General features: G+C 46.7%; 1 protein-coding gene across 1 annotated transcript in view; it reads left to right on the forward strand.

Moving 5' to 3' along the window:
- Window positions 1–16,193, forward strand: part of EVA1A (eva-1 homolog A, regulator of programmed cell death) — a 356,598-nt gene that overhangs the window by 319,457 nt on the left and 20,948 nt on the right. The window contains exons 6-7 of the mRNA XM_040427455.1: window positions 6,057–6,208; window positions 10,417–10,437. Coding sequence (XP_040283389.1) covers window positions 6,057–6,208; window positions 10,417–10,437 — 173 coding nt within the window. The remainder of the gene's footprint in view (window positions 1–6,056; window positions 6,209–10,416; window positions 10,438–16,193) is intronic.

Raw genomic sequence — 16,193 nt, forward strand, 5'->3', positions numbered from 1 at the left:
CAGTTTTTGTAGATAAAAAAATTGGGGGTTAATGTGTGACACCACCCCTCTCCCCAGAGATACTAGGCATTTGTATGGCATTTTGGGTAGTTTCAACCCAATACTAAAGAAATTAACTGAGATATTTTTGGTCAAGCTATAGGAAGATCTTTTCAGGTTAGGAAAGTCATAGCCCTCAACTAGGACCTCAATGAAAATGCATGTGGAGCATTTATGTTCATTAATCAACTTTGAAGTGGTTATCCTGCAACAAATATTCATCATCTACACACAGGATAGGTGATAAATGTATAATGGTTGGGGGTTCAACAGCTGGAACCCCAACCAATTACTAGAATGGGGATCCTGAGCCTCACATTCCAGAGGCAATTGAATTTAGTGGTGGTCATGCATCCTGTCACTCCATTCAAAGTGTGAGTGACACTTCGATAATATGGCATCCAGTATTCTATATTTAATTTTGTCGGATTACACATAAAAAGAATCACGATACTACAGACTATTAGCACACAGTATGGCACTATAGGCTTCTTTGAGGTCCACAATACAGCGTCATGCATCAGAGGTTTCACAGAGCAGTAATATAAAGTATCCAAATGATGGTCAATTATGACCTAAAGATCACATACATGGGCATCTTACAACACTACAATCAGATGCAAGTACATTTGGTTCAAGTGAAGATTATGTCGGATAGGGGATAACTTGTAAACTTGGCGCAATCCCGACCCTTGGAGTTGGATGTTTTGGTGGAAACCTCCTCTTCTACCTCAAGCTAGGACTGCTCTGTAATATTACACATCCATGCTGCAAATGATAGGACAGTGTTGATCAAACCAGCACCAGAGAAAGGCGGGTTTGGATTTTAGGATGGGCTCCTTATTCCTCTTTGTGTGTTCTTTCTTATACCAGCCAGCCATGGTTCATAAATGATGCCAGAATGCCTAATATGGAAAATCCTTCAGCAATTTCAGGGAAAGAACTCTTCTTCGTCTCTGGTCATTTAAATGAATTAGAGAGTAAATCCCAGGAAACTCTGCGGTTCTTCATTAGCATACTAAGAAATAAGATCAACTTTCCTAAATATTGACTTTCCACATGGTGCACAGGGCCTGGGGTCCACCCTCTATGTCTCAGTAATGTTCACCATATGTGACTCTGCTTCATTTATGTCCAAGAAGAGTTTACAAGGAGGAATATACAATGCTGCTGTGGCCGTGCCAACCTCTTCACCCCCAGCTTTAGACGTTTGTAGGCATGAGTGAGGATGGAGGAGCTTTACCTCAGTTATTTTCTGCCACCGCAGCTTAATGAGACCCCAGTTAGTCCTTCTCGGCTCAAACATTTGGCTGATTTATATACAATATCTTAAAAGCTGCACTGTTGGTGGTCTGCGGTGAAGGGTATGGAGTTGCTGTAGTCATGCCATCATATTTTATGAGATTATCACACTCCATTTGTATGGTAGAAGCTGGTATGGGATTAGACTTTTTTTTTTCCTACAGGAGGCCCCCATTTACAGAAATAGAAAAAAAAAATGTATTCCTGTTACCATTTACGATTTTTATTTGTTGTAAATCTACGTGCTACACATTTTATTGCTGTTTTATTAGAGACTTAGACATCTATTCATCCTGACCTTTATGGTGTATAACTAGTCTGCGCAGCAATGTAGATTTATTTGGCCTTCAAGATGATTTCGTGAATTTGATCCCTATAAACTGTAATAATGAAAAGATAATTAGTACAGACCCTCATTATCAGTCGTTTGGTTGAATTTACATAATAATTATGTGTCGTCAACTGGCTATAATCTGGTTTAATATATATAGGGTTCAGATGACATCTGCCTTTGAGGGACAGAAGGATCAGGTAGGTTGGATTTCCTTTTGTTCTCCCTTAGATAAGCAGCAACAGATGTGTCTGGCTGATGCCCCTCATGGTATGCAATAAACATGCGTGTTTGGCTGACAAAAATGTGTATGGGCAGATTTAAAGGAGCTTTGAATGTTTCTAAGTTTACAAAGTACATGTTTGTCGTGACACCAGTTGCAGTGAAGCAACAAGGGCACAGGGCCCCTGTTAGTGATATGGTAGATGGTACCCAGGTGTAGGAATGCCAGAGTGGTGTAGGGTGGCCAAAATGTCCCTTTATGTGTACTTGTGCATGTGTCACGGTGCTCCTACCTGGATACGCTGGACCCCAGGTGTTGCCCTCCAAAAAAGGGGGTAGTAGTAGTAGGGGATGAAGAATAAATTGAGCCCAGACCTTGTAAAGAAGTTGATAACAACTTTACTTTCAATAAACGTTCTTCCAAACAGTTTACAGGCTTTGTATTGGTTTCCATCAGGCTTTGGCATTAACTGTGGCAGGAAAACTCCTCTCTGCTACATCTGTTGCTCTCTGGCTCTGCTGTGCTAACAGGCTGTCTATAAAACTCAGCTTCCTCTTTAGGCTGTACTTCATTTTGTAGTCTGGTCTGTCTCTAGCTTTGTCCAGGGAAAACTTTACTCCTGGTTTCTGAGGCTTCAGGCTTCTGCCTCCATGTCCAGCAGACCTGAAGGTGCTCTAGCTAACCCAGACAGGGCTGCCTTCCCCTAGAAGGGGGTAAGCTAAACTGACTCTAAACTGAACTCCTCCCTCCCTGTAGCAAGTGGGACACGCCCACCACACCACAGAGGGGTTAGAATGGAAAGGAAAGCTCCATTCTCTGTACCTGTAGCTCTGCCATTTATGCTGACACCTGCTGGTGAACCAGGCATATTACATCTGAACACAACAGTTGCAAAATAGGAAATGCACATTGTGAAGGACTTGGAAATTAATACATAAGATGACATTAGGTTAACCATAGGAGATAGTGTCAGGGTGCAAAGCTGGTAATGCACCTCTGGGGCGTTACAGTGATCAGAGAGGATTACTTTTACATTTTTAACATTTAATAACCCCTTACCATCCATTCCTATGAGTTCCTGTGTGGACAGATATTGATACACATACAGTGCTGCCCATAATTATTCATACCCCTGGCAAATTTAGACTTAAAGTTACTTTTATTCAACCAGCAAGTAATTTTTTGACGAGAAATGACATAGGTGTCTCCCAAAAGATAATAAGACGATGTACAAGAGGCATTATTGTGGAAAAAAAACATTTCTCAGCTTCTATTTACATTTGAGCAAAAAGTGTTGAGTTATAAATTATTCAAACCCTTCTCAATAATCAATAGAAAAGCCTTTATTGGCTATTACAGCAATCAAACGCTTCCTTTAATTGCAGACCAGCTTTTTGCATGTCTCCACAGGTATTTTTGCCCATTCATCTTTAGCAATGAGCTCCAAATCTTTCAGGTTGGAGGGTCTTCTTGCCATCACCCTGATCTTTAGCTCCCTCCACAGATTCTCAATTGGATTCAAGTCTGGACTCTGGCTGGGCCACTCCAAAACGTTAATGTTGTTGTCTGCTAACCATTTCTTCACCACTTTTGCTGTGTGTTTTGGGTCATTGTCATGCTGAAATGTCCACTGGTGCCCAAGGCCAAGTTTCTCTGCAGACGGCCTGATGTTGTCGTTGAGAATCCTCATGTATTGCTCTTTTTTCATGGTGCCGTTTACTGTGATTAGTTTCCCTGGTCCATTGGCTGAAAAACACCCCCAAAGCATTAGGTTCCCACCACCATGTTTGACAGTGGGGATGGTGTTTTTTGGGTTGAAGGCTTCTCCTTTTTTACGCCAAATAAAGGAAACATCATTATGACCAAACAATTACATTTTTGTTTCATCTGATCATAACACAGAAGACCAGAAGTCTTCTTCTTTGTCCAGATGAGCTTTTGCAAAGGACAAGCAAGCTTTTGTGTGCCTTATTACTTGCTGGTTGAATAAAAGTAACTTTAAGTCAAAATTTGCCTGGGGTATGAATAATTATGGGCAATCCTGTCTACTCAGCGGAACCAAGTGTACATGTATATGGGGGGTTCGGCAGACAGCTATCCAGCCTTAAGCTGGCCATACACATTAAATATTAGTAGGTTCAGGTTCTCCTCATCAGCTGAAGACAACCTAGATAAGGATCTAGATTTAACTTGCCCAATTCATTTGTCATCAGGACATCTGGCAGTGGCTTACTCCCCTCTCCCCATTCACTTCATATGGATGCTCAGTGGATCGAATGTTGACCCATTCACTTCAATGTGGCCACAAAAGATGCAGACAGCACAAGTGCTGTCCACATCCTTATGTCCATACCTTGCCATCCGCAGAAATATAGAACATGTCGTATTCTTGCTGCATTAAGGACAAGGATAGGACTGTTCTATAATGAAGTGGAGCTAAAGAGATCATAAGGTTATAGAGAATTTGAAGATAATTTAGCCATATACTTTAAGGAGGAATAACAGAGGAATGGCCCAATGTAGAGTTCTAAGAAAAGTTGTTCCAGAATGATGATTGACACAGACATGTCAGGAGAGAGGTCAGATCCTCTTTAACCTCAGACAAACCCCATAACATCACTTTTGTTGGAACGCCGCAAGATTTAAGGTCCTGTCTGGTGGCAACAGATACTGTTTAACTACTGAAGCTTTTCCCTTTCCTCTCTGTGTGGTTTTCATTTTTTCCCTGGAACATCAACCGCACCAGTTTATAGGGATGACAAACAATGGTCGCTTTGTGTGGAGTTAAAATAAACTTTCCTCCATAGTGGTTACACAATACCTCCCAAAAACATCCGTGCCTCGTACTGAAGGGGCAGCCTATACTACGCTGCTACAGTGCTGCCCATAATTATTCATACCCCAGGCAAATTTTGACTTAAAGTTACTTTTATTCAACCAGCAAGTAATAAGGCACACAAAAGCTCGCTTGGCCTTTGCAAAAGCTCATCTGGACAAAGAAGAAGACTTCCGGTCTTCTGTGTTATGATCAGATGAAACAAAAATTTAATTGTTTGGTCCCAATGATGTTTCCTTCATTTGGCGTAAAAAAGGAGAAGCCTTCAACCCAAAGAACACCATCCCCACTGTCAAACATGGTGGTGGGAACCTAATGCTTTGGGGGTGTTTTTCAGCCAATGGACCAGGGAACCTAATCACAGTAAACGGCACCATGAAAAAAGAGCAATACATGAGGATTCTCAACGACAACATCAGGCGGTCTGCAGAGAAACTTGGCCTTGGGCACCAGTGGACATTTCGGCATGACAATGACCCAAAACACACAGCAAAAGTGGTGAAGAAATGGTTAGCAGACAAGAACATTAACGTTTTGGAGTGGCCCAGCCAGAGTCCAGACTTGAATCCAATTGAGAATCTGTGGAGGGAGCTAAAGATCAGGGTGATGGCAAGAAGACCCTCCAACCTGAAAGATTTGGAGCTCATTGCTAAAGATGAATGGGCAAAAATACCTGTGGAGACATGCAAAAACCTGGTCTGCAATTATAGGAAGCGTTTGATTGCTGTAATAGCCAATAAAGGCTTTTCTATTGATTATTGAGAAGAGTATGAATAATTTTGGACTGGACACTTTTTGCTCAAATGTAAATAAAAGCTGAGAATTATTTTTTCCCCACAATAATGCCTCTTGTACATCCTCTTATTATCTTTTGGGAGACACCTATGTCATTTCTCGTCAAAAAATGACTTGATGGTTGAATAAAAGTAACTTTAAATCAAAATTTGCCAGGGGTTGGAATTATTATGGGCAGCACTGTATATGTGTTCTGAATGGGGAGAGGGGAGAAAGCCACCATCAGACACCTCTAATGATCATTCGTCCCATCTGCAATTTCCATCGATTGAATAAAGGCCCTTTCAAGAGCGCTGATCGACTTGTGGTATTGGCATTCGTCAGACCATGATAAATCATTTTATTGTTCTTCATAGGTCTTCTGATGTCTTTGCTAAATTTGACTTGATGCTTTCTAAGCCGAAATCTAATCTATCATCGGAAAAATAAACCTATTTTATAGTGACTGGCTCCTAAGATTAATCTTAATGGACTGAATTCCTTTACTCCTTTTAATGATTTTTTTTTTACCTTTTTATGTCTCCTTTCAGTACCAAAGAAACTGCTACTTGAATCACAGCCAAAATCAACAAATTACCAAGGAGCACAGCAAACTCACTTCACCCGACTGCCGGGAGCGTATGAGCACGATGTGATTGGGGATGGGGTCCTTTTCCCTGATCCTGTATTCATAACCGAAGACGTTCTGCCAGGTAATACCAATAATAATTGAATAAATGTATCCAGGGCTAGATCAGAGTCTGTGCAGAGTTGTTTTCAATTTTTTTTGGAAAGTTGGAAATGAAGATTAATGCCTCATGCACACAAACGTATTTTCATTCCGTGTCCATTCAATTTTTTTTGCGGACCGTATACGGAAACATTCATTTCAATAGGTCCGCAAAAAAAACAGAAGGTACTCCGTGTGCATTCCGTTTCCATATGTTCGTATTTCCGTTCCGCAAAAAAAAAAAGAACATGTCCTATTATTGTCCGCATTATGGACAAGGATAGGACTGTTCTATAAGGGGCCAGCTGTTTCGTTCCGCGAAATATGGAATGTACACGGATGTCATCCGTATTTTTTGCGTATCCGTTTTTTGCAGACCGCAAAATACATACGGTCGTGTGCATGAGGCCTAATACTAACAAAATAATTCCCAAAAAATAGTGCTTTAAAGTGTCTACAGAGTTCACCATACAGTGCGAAACAGCACCCTACAGTGCTCATATAATATTGCTATACAGGATAAATAGTGCCCACACAGTGCCATATCAGTGTTATATGGGGTCCAGTTAATAAAACCGTACCCAATCCCAGTTGGCACAATAATATACTATAGGGGAAGTTGTATAGAACTGATGAGGTGATGGATACGACTGGGCAAGTGACCTGGTTTACCATGCTATAATGTAATACAATCTAGTATATATCAAAAGTGTACACAGGACCTCCTCGTGGTGAGGTCACAGTTATCGGGGCCCTATGCCATTTGACTACACAGTTGTACACAGAGTATACATTGGGGATATAGCAACTGTTTATGAATTCAATGGAGACCCCTTTCTGACACCACTAACCAACCTTAAATGAGTTGTCTCACTTCAGCAAGTGCACTTATCATGTACAGAAAATTAATGCAAGCCACATGCGGGCTGCCATCTTGACTCACAAGTCCGGCGATGCACAGGTAAGCCCTTACCTGTGCCGCGAGCCGGTCTAAAACAAATGCGGTCACCGGGAGCAGGCAGTTCCGAGAACAGCCCGATTAAGGCCCCCGGCGGCTGTTCTCGGAACTGCCTGCTCCTGGTGACCGCATTTGATTTCAGACCGGCTCACGGCACAGGCACAGGTAAGGGCTTACCTGTGCATCGCCAGACTTGTGAGTCAAGTTGGCAGCCCGCATGTCTTCGTTGGTGAACACTGCGAACTGACCAACCATCACTGGTTACGACCGCCCTGCAATCTATCAGTGGTGGTCGTGCTTCCTCACCTTAGGAAAAAGGACTTATTCCCCTCTAACCATTAGGTCTAGTCAAGAGTGCATGTGGTGTGGGGGGTGGCAAGAAACAGAAGTTGTTTAGCTGGCCAGCTTTATACAGCCCCACACAGTAAGGTTTTTCACTAAACCTCTAGGACCTCACTCTTCTCAAGCCAAATTACAGTGGTATGGCCCCGATAAAGTTATAAAAGCACTCTGAATCACCTTTTTAATCTGTTCCGATCCAGCGCTGCCATTTCTTCCTCTCACTGGCCTGCAGTCAGTGACATATTGTTGTGGCTGCAGCTGTGACATTCCGTATATCACTCAATGCTGTGCAGCTGCTGAAGCCAGGGATTGGCTGCAGCGGTGTACAAGACAACACCACTGTCACTGGCTGCAGCCTGGTGAGAAGAAAGAGCAGCAGCGCTGGTTTGAAGCGAACTGGAATGGCGAGTGAAAGTACTTTTATTCTTTTATCAAGACCCAGTCAGTGTGCATTAATAAAAAAATATGGTGAACAACCCCTATAAGTACAGCCCTCTTCATATCCCCATATGTCCTGCCAAGATGTGGCTGTATGTCATCTACAGATTAAGGCCACTTTCGCACTGTTTGTATTTTTCATTATTATTTCTAAAGGTCGATACAGCGGGAGGGAAGCTTTCCTTCCTGGCAATCACCTGGTTGTCAGTCGAGGAGACTGCTGCTATTACACGCAGCGATCTCCTCCATCCACAGTATGCGCAGGAGTGATCGCTAATGCCATTGCTCGTCCCCATACAGACTCATTGTTTGCATACAGAACGGGTTTTAAAAAATAGCTTTTCATACATCCTATTAGGGAATTCTGAATGAGCAGACGGGCTTATATTCAGGATCCTCATCTCTTGGCCAGCATAGAGATCAGTTAGAGAATCTCTAAATATGTCTCTGCCTCTCTCTATGCTGCAAGCCTCGGAGGAGCCGTGGTAGTGACTCTAGCTGCAAAAGTCTATCACGGTGGCTTTCCTCACACCATTGCTCCATAGGGCCAGGCAGTGAAAGGAGGGTGCAGCCTTTCTTACCTTGGGGCACACCCTGATGTTGGGGCTCCGGCCTGATGGTAGTTTGGGTGCCCTTGGTGTTATGAGTGTTGTACGGGTGCAAGACATGTAGGTGCATTGGCCGACGAATGGTGCTGGAGTCAGTAACCAAGCCAGTTGTAGAAAATATTTACAAAAGTGCGGAATAGGGGTTGTAGTACATACACTGCGTGCAGAATTATTAGGCAAATGAGTATTTTGACCACATCATCCTCTTTATGCATGTTGTCTTACTCCAAGCTGTATAGGCTCGAAAGCCTACTACCAATTAAGCATATTAGGTGATGTGCATCTCTGTAATGAGAAGGGGTGTGGTCTAATGACATCAACACCCTATATTAGGTGTGCATAATTATTAGGCAACTTCCTTTCCTTTGGCAAATTGGGTCAAAAGAAGGACTTGACAGGCTCAGAAAAGTCAAAAATAGTGAGATATCTTGCAGAGGGATGCAGCACTCTTAAAATTGCAAAGCTTCTGAAGCGTGATCATCGAACAATCAAGCGTTTCATTCAAAATAGTCAACAGGGTCGCAAGAAGCGTGTGGAAAAACCAAGGTGCAAAATAACTGCCCATGAACTGAGAAAAGTCAAGCGTGCAGCTGCCAAGATGCCACTTGCCACCAGTTTGGCCATATTTCAGAGCTGCAACATCACTGGAGTGCCCAAAAGCACAAGGTGTGCAATACTCATAGACATGGCCAAGGTAAGAAAGGCTGAAAGACGACCACCACTGAACAAGACACACAAGCTGAAACGTCAAGACTGGGCCAAGAAATATCTCAAGACTGATTTTTCTAAGGTTTTATGGACTGATGAAATGAGAGTGAGTCTTGATGGGCCAGATGGATGGGCCCGTGGCTGGATTGGTAAAGGGCAGAGAGCTCCAGTCCGACTCAGACGCCAGCAAGGTGGAGGTGGAGTACTGGTTTGGGCTGGTATCATCAAAGATGAGCTTGTGGGGCCTTTTCGGGTTGAGGATGGAGTCAAGCTCAACTCCCAGTCCTACTGCCAGTTTCTGGAAGACACCTTCTTCAAGCAGTGGTACAGGAAGAAGTCTGCATCCTTCAAGAAAAACATGATTTTCATGCAGGACAATGCTCCATCACACGCGTCCAAGTACTCCACAGCGTGGCTGGCAAGAAAGGGTATAAAAGAAGAAAATCTAATGACATGGCCTCCTTGTTCACCTGATCTGAACCACATTGAGAACCTGTGGTCCATCATCAAATGTGAGATTTACAAGGAGGGAAAACAGTACACCTCTCTGAACAGTGTCTGGGAGGCTGTGGTTGCTGCTGCACGCAATGTTGATGGTGAACAGATCAAAACACTGACAGAATCCATGGATGGCAGGCTTTTGAGTGTCCTTGCAAAGAAAGGTGGCTATATTGGTCACTGATTTGTTTTTGTTTTGTTTTTGAATGTCAGAAATGTATATTTGTGAATGTTGAGATGTTATATTGGTTTCACTGGTAAAAATAAATAATTGAAATGGGTATATATTTGTTTTTTGTTAAGTTGCCTAATAATTATGCACAGTAATAGTCACCTGCACACACAGATATCCCCCTAAAATAGCTAAAACTAAAAACAAACTAAAAACTACTTCCAAAAATATTCAGCTTTGATATTAATGAGTTTTTTGGGTTCATTGAGAACATGGTTGTCGTTCAATAATAAAATTAATCCTCAAAAATACAACATGCCTAATAATTCTGCACTCCCTGTATAACGGTTTCAAAAACAGTTCCAAATAATTCTCAGTGCAAATCTTCCAAGATAGCAATGTATGGATGTACGCCAAGATGGGAGTTGTGGTACTGCTTCACTTTATATCTCCAAAGTCTCTCCCTGCAGAATCTAAGGCTGGAAATATTATGCTTGCAATGGTGGCTGTAATTCCCAGCCGAGGGGTACCAGATTAAGATACAGTGTTTGAACAATGTCCCTTTCACTGCAGTAAAGTCTCTATCAGCCTTAAAGGGACACTGACAGGGCCAATAAGCATATTGAGGTATATATATGGCAGTACAGGTCTTATAATGGGTATTACAATCATCTAAGTATCCCCCCTGTCCACCTTATACATACAGTAAACTTAAGTTTTATAACCTGCTCCAACGGTCTTCAATCTGCCCAAGGGTGTCACGGAACCATGAACCAGACGTACAACAAGAGATAAGTGAAAATAAGAAGGCTTTATTGAAAATAAAGCTGTAAAGCAAAAGTCCAAACGAATGGTGAAACCGAAGCAGAGTCTTTGAGAGGCCAGAGATCAGGAACCAGAAGGGTAGTCAGACGAAGCCAGGATCAGGAACCAGCAGGGTAGTCAGACGAAGCCAGGATCAGGAACCAGCAGGGTAGTCAGACGAAGCCAGGATCAGGAACCAGCAGAGTAGTCAGACGAAGCCAGGATCAGGAACCAGAAGCAGCAGCAGTCTTAGAAGCATGTGAACACAGGAGGACCAAGCAAGGAACTGAAGCCACAGACCTCCTATATATATGAGCTAGGCATCCAGCTCCTCCCAGTGGGAAGGAGGAGCCGCAGGGTGGAAGGCTACAAGAAACCCAGAAACCAAGATGGCCGCCAGCACATGTCAAACGAAGGAGAACAGCAAGAAGGTAAGACCATGACAGTACCTCCCCCTCAAGGGCCCCTCCTCCGCGGAGCAAAAAACGGTTTCTGAGGGAAGCGTGCGTGGAAGGCTCGGAGCAAGGCAGGAGCATGGACATCTGCGGAGGAAACCCAGGAACGCTCCTCTGGACCATAACCACGCCAATGGACCAAAAACTGCACCCGACCGCGGACCAGGCGTGAGTCCAGGATATTGCTCACCTCATACTCCTCATGATTGCCCACTCGGACCGGACGAGGCCGAGGAACCGAGGAAGTGAAACGATTACACACCAGTGGCTTCAACAGGGAGACATGAAACACGTTAGAGATCCGCATGCCAGGAGGAAGCGCAAGGGCATAGGCTACCGGGTTTACCCTGCGAAGCACTCGGAAGGGACCAACAAAGCGAGGCGCCAGCTTGGGAGTGGGCACTCGAAGGTTGAGGTTGCGGGTGGACAACCATACACGGTCTCCGACCTGGTAGGAAGGAGCAGGCGCTCGTCTGCGATCAGCCTGGAGTCTCTGGCGCTGCGCAGAGGCCTCAAGGGACTTCTGGATCTGTACCCAAGAAGCACGTAGGACGGAAAGGTGATCCTCCACAGCCGGAATATCCTGGGGAGAGAATACCTCCGGTAACACGGCAGGTTGGAACCCATAATTGGCCATGAAGGGAGACGTCCCAGAGGAAGAGTTCACCGCCGTGTTCCTGGCAAACTCAGCCCAAGGCAGAAGGTCAACCCAATTGTCTTGGTGATCGGAGACATAGCAACGAAGGAATTGCTCCAAGGCCTGATTGGATCGTTCTGCGGCCCCATTGGACTGAGGATGGTAGGCCGAGGAGAAGGAGAGATGAATCCCCAACTGGGAGCAAAAGGCGCGCCAGAACCTGGACACAAACTGACTCCCCCGATCCGACACAATCTCCTTGGGCAAACCGTGCAACCGGAAGACCTCCCTGGCAAAAATCGTGGCCAACTCTTGTGCAGAGGGTAACTTCTTGAGAGGAACACAGTGGCACATTTTGGAAAACCGATCCACAATCATGAGAATGACCGTATGGCCTCGGGATGCAGGGAGGTCCACAATGAAATCCATCCCCAGGTGTGACCATGGGCGCTCCCCGGTGGCTATGGGTTGCAGAAGGCCCAACGGAAGGTGCCGAGGGGACTTACTCTGGGCACAAACGGAGCATGCCGCTACATATGCGGCGATGTCGGAACGTAGGGAAGGCCACCAGAACAGACGTGAAACAGCCCAGGACAGCTGATTCTTTCCAGGATGCCCCGCGGTCTTGGAGTTATGGTAGGTTCGCAACAACCGAGTGCGCAACTCCTCAGGCACAAAACATCTGCCGTTGGGTCTCCCAGAGGGAGCACCAGATTGAGCCGCCAAAATCTGCTCACCCAGGGGAGAGGTCAGGCTGGTGCGAATGGCGGCCAGGATCTGATTCGGACGTATGACCGAAGTCGGAATCGACTCTTCCCTGGACAGCTCGGAGTACTGCCGTGATAGGGCATCCGCCCTGATGTTCTTGGAACCGGGTAGGTAGGAGACCACGTAATTAAAACGTGACAAGAACAGAGCCCATCTGGCCTGACGTGGTGTCAATCTCTTGGCCTCAGAAAGGTAGGTCAGATTCTTATGGTCCGTCAGGATGAGAACCGGAACCACCGAACCCTCGAGCAAGTGCCTCCATTCTTTAAGGGCCTGCACGATGGCCAATAACTCCCTGTCACCAATCTGATAGTTGCACTCCGCGGAAGACAGTTTCCGGGAGTAAAACCCACAAGGAAGCAGAGGACCCTCTGGTGTTCTACGCTGAGACAGAAGGGCGCCTACTCCCGTCTCAGACGCGTCCACCTCGAGGACAAAGGGCAACCCAGGGTTGGGATGCGACAGAATCGGAGCCGACACAAAAGCGGACTTTAGGGCCTCAAAAGCTCGGATGGCCTCGAGCGGCCAGACCTGGGAATTACTGCCCTTCCTGGTCAGATCCGTGAGAGGCTTGGCCAGCATGGAAAAGTCCCTGATGAACTTCCGATAATAATTGGCGAAGCCCAAAAAGCGCTGCAGGGAACGAAGACCACTGGGCTGGGGCCACTGTAAGACAGCCGAAACCTTCTCAGGATCCATGGAGAACCCCTCAGCGGAAATGATGTAACCTAAGAAGGTTACCTGGGATCGGTGAAATTCGCATTTCTCAAGCTTACCGAACAGCTTGTTCTCTCGTAACCGTTGCAACACTCGTCTGACATCCAGAATGTGGGCCTCCATGGATTCAGAATATACCAAGATGTCATCCAAATAGACCACCACACACTGCTGCAACAGGTCACGGAAAACATTGTTGATGAATTCCTGAAAGACTGCGGGCGCATTGCACAACCCAAAGGGCATAACCAAGGATTCATAATGACCGGTCCTGGTGTTAAACGCGGTCTTCCACTCATCGCCCGCCTTGATCCTTACCAGGTTATATGCCGCCCTCAGGTCGAGTTTGGTAAAGACCGTGGCCCCTTTAAGGCGATCGAACAGCTCGGAAATCAAGGGTATCGGGTAAGCGTTCTTGATCGTGATGCGATTGAGACCCCTGTAATCGATGCAAGGCCTCAACTCACCGCCCTTCTTTTTCACAAAGAAAAATCCAGCCCCTGCCGGGGACGAGGATTTGCGAATGTGTCCGCGTGAAAGCGCCTCCCTCACGTACTCCTCCATGGCCTCATTCTCCGCTATCGACAGTGGATAGACTTTGCCACGAGGAGGAACGACACCAGGTTGTAACTCTATGGCACAATCGTATGGGCGGTGCGGAGGTAGGGCAACCGCGCGCACCTTATCGAATACATCCCGGTACTCCTCGTATTCAGGAGGCAACAGAGAGTCCGAGGAAGTACACAGCAACTTGACAGACCCATGGATGCAACTAGCCCCACACTGCGGTGACCACGAGAGGATCTCGGCCGATCTCCAATCGAAAGTCGGATTATGCTTCTGGAGCCAGGGGTACCCCAAGACCACCGAGTAGTGTGGAGACGAAATAACCTGGAGGCAGACCGACTCTCTGTGAACGGCACCAATGGCTATCCCCACTGGAAGGGTCTCATGAGTCACGTGTGACGACAGAAGGGGTCTGCCGTCTATCGCCTCAAGAGCCAGTGGGGAACCTCGAGCCTGCAGAGGAATGGAATTGGCGGCAGCGAACACACTATCAATGAACAAACCACCAGCACCAGAGTCCACCAACGCCTGGGTCATCACCGAGCCCCCGACCCAGGAGAGGACAACAGTGATCAGTGGTTTGTCAACACGGGAAACCGGGGACGAGGAGACTCCACCCAAGATCTGCCCCCGACAGGATCTCAGGTACGAGCGTTTCCCGGACGGTTCGGACATGCCAACCGAAAATGCCCACCGAGACCACAGTACATGCATCGACCCTCGCGTCTCCGGAGTACCCTCTCCCCCTCGGACAGGCGAGCAAACCCCAGCTGCATGGGTTCACCCCCAGACAAGTCATCCCCAGGAGGCGTGGGAGGAGAGGGAGGCACGGGTGGGACAGCAAACGTAGGCGCCAATCTGTTAGAAGACCTCCGCAGGCTCTCCTTAAAGGAAGGTCTCTCCCTGAGTCTGGTGTCAATCAAAATCAGGAAAGAAATAAGAGACTCGAGCTCCACTGGTAGGTCCTTAGCTGCAACCTCATCCTTCAAGGCATCCGAGAGACCATGAGAGAAAGCAGCGACCAGAGCCTCATTATTCCAGCCCACCTCTGCTGCCAGGGTACGAAACTCAATGGCGTATTCAGCTACGGATCGTGAACCCTGTCTGATGGACATAAGGAGCTTCGCGGCAGAGGCAGCACGAGCCGGCACATCGAATACCTTCCGAAGAGAAGCAACAAAACCGGAAAACTCGGCAACCACCGGATTGTTGTTCTCCCATAAAGGGCTGGCCCAGGCCAAGGCCTTGTCCGAGAGCAGCGAGATCAAGAAGCCCACCTTTGATCTCTCAGTAGGAAAGGCATGTGGCAGCAACTCGAAATAAATGCCCACCTGGTTAAGGAAACCTCGGCACTGAGTTGGCTCTCCCCCAAAGCGCTGTGGAAGAGGGGCAGAACCGGTCATACCCCGAAACACCGCAGGCGCAACAACAGGTGTCGGGGTAGACTCTGGCGCAACAACCGGAGCGGCAGTAGGAGCGACAACCGACCCATCGGCAACGGGAGCGAAATGAGCCATGCAGGGTTTGCAACGCCACAGCGAACCGACCCAACAGGTGATCCTGCTGATCAAGTCTGGCAACCAGCATGGGTAGCGAGGATGGCCCTGTACCGTCAGAACTCATGGCTTGGTCCTAATGTCACGGAACCATGAACCAGACGTACAACAAGAGATAAGTGAAAATAAGAAGGCTTTATTGAAAATAAAGCTGTAAAGCAAAAGTCCAAACGAATGGTGAAACCGAAGCAGAGTCTTTGAGAGGCCAGAGATCAGGAACCAGAAGGGTAGTCAGACGAAGCCAGGATCAGGAACCAGCAGGGTAGTCAGACGAAGCCAGGATCAGGAACCAGCAGGGTAGTCAGACGAAGCCAGGATCAGGAACCAGCAGGGTAGTCAGACGAAGCCAGGATCAGGAACCAGAAGCAGCAGCAGTCTTAGAAGCATGTGAACACAGGAGGACCAAGCAAGGAACTGAAGCCACAGACCTCCTATATATATGAGCTAGGCATCCAGCTCCTCCCAGTGGGAAGGAGGAGCCGCAGGGTGGAAGGCTACAAGAAACCCAGAAACCAAGATGGCCGCCAGCACATGTCAAACGAAGGAGAACAGCAAGAAGGTAAGACCATGACAAAGGGGCGGCGTTTCACCTCTCTTGCGCCCAGCCAGCCTCCCCAACTGCCGCTTTGAAGCGCCGCCCAGCTCATGAATATTCAGTTTGCTGGGCGGCTTCTGCGGTCCCCGCTCTGAAGCGCTGCGCTTAACAGTGCCCGGCGCATGCGCCGGATCT

The sequence above is a fragment of the Bufo bufo genome, chromosome 4 (genome assembly GCF_905171765.1).
Source record: "Bufo bufo chromosome 4, aBufBuf1.1, whole genome shotgun sequence".
In the NCBI taxonomy this organism is placed as follows: Eukaryota; Metazoa; Chordata; class Amphibia; order Anura; family Bufonidae; genus Bufo; species Bufo bufo.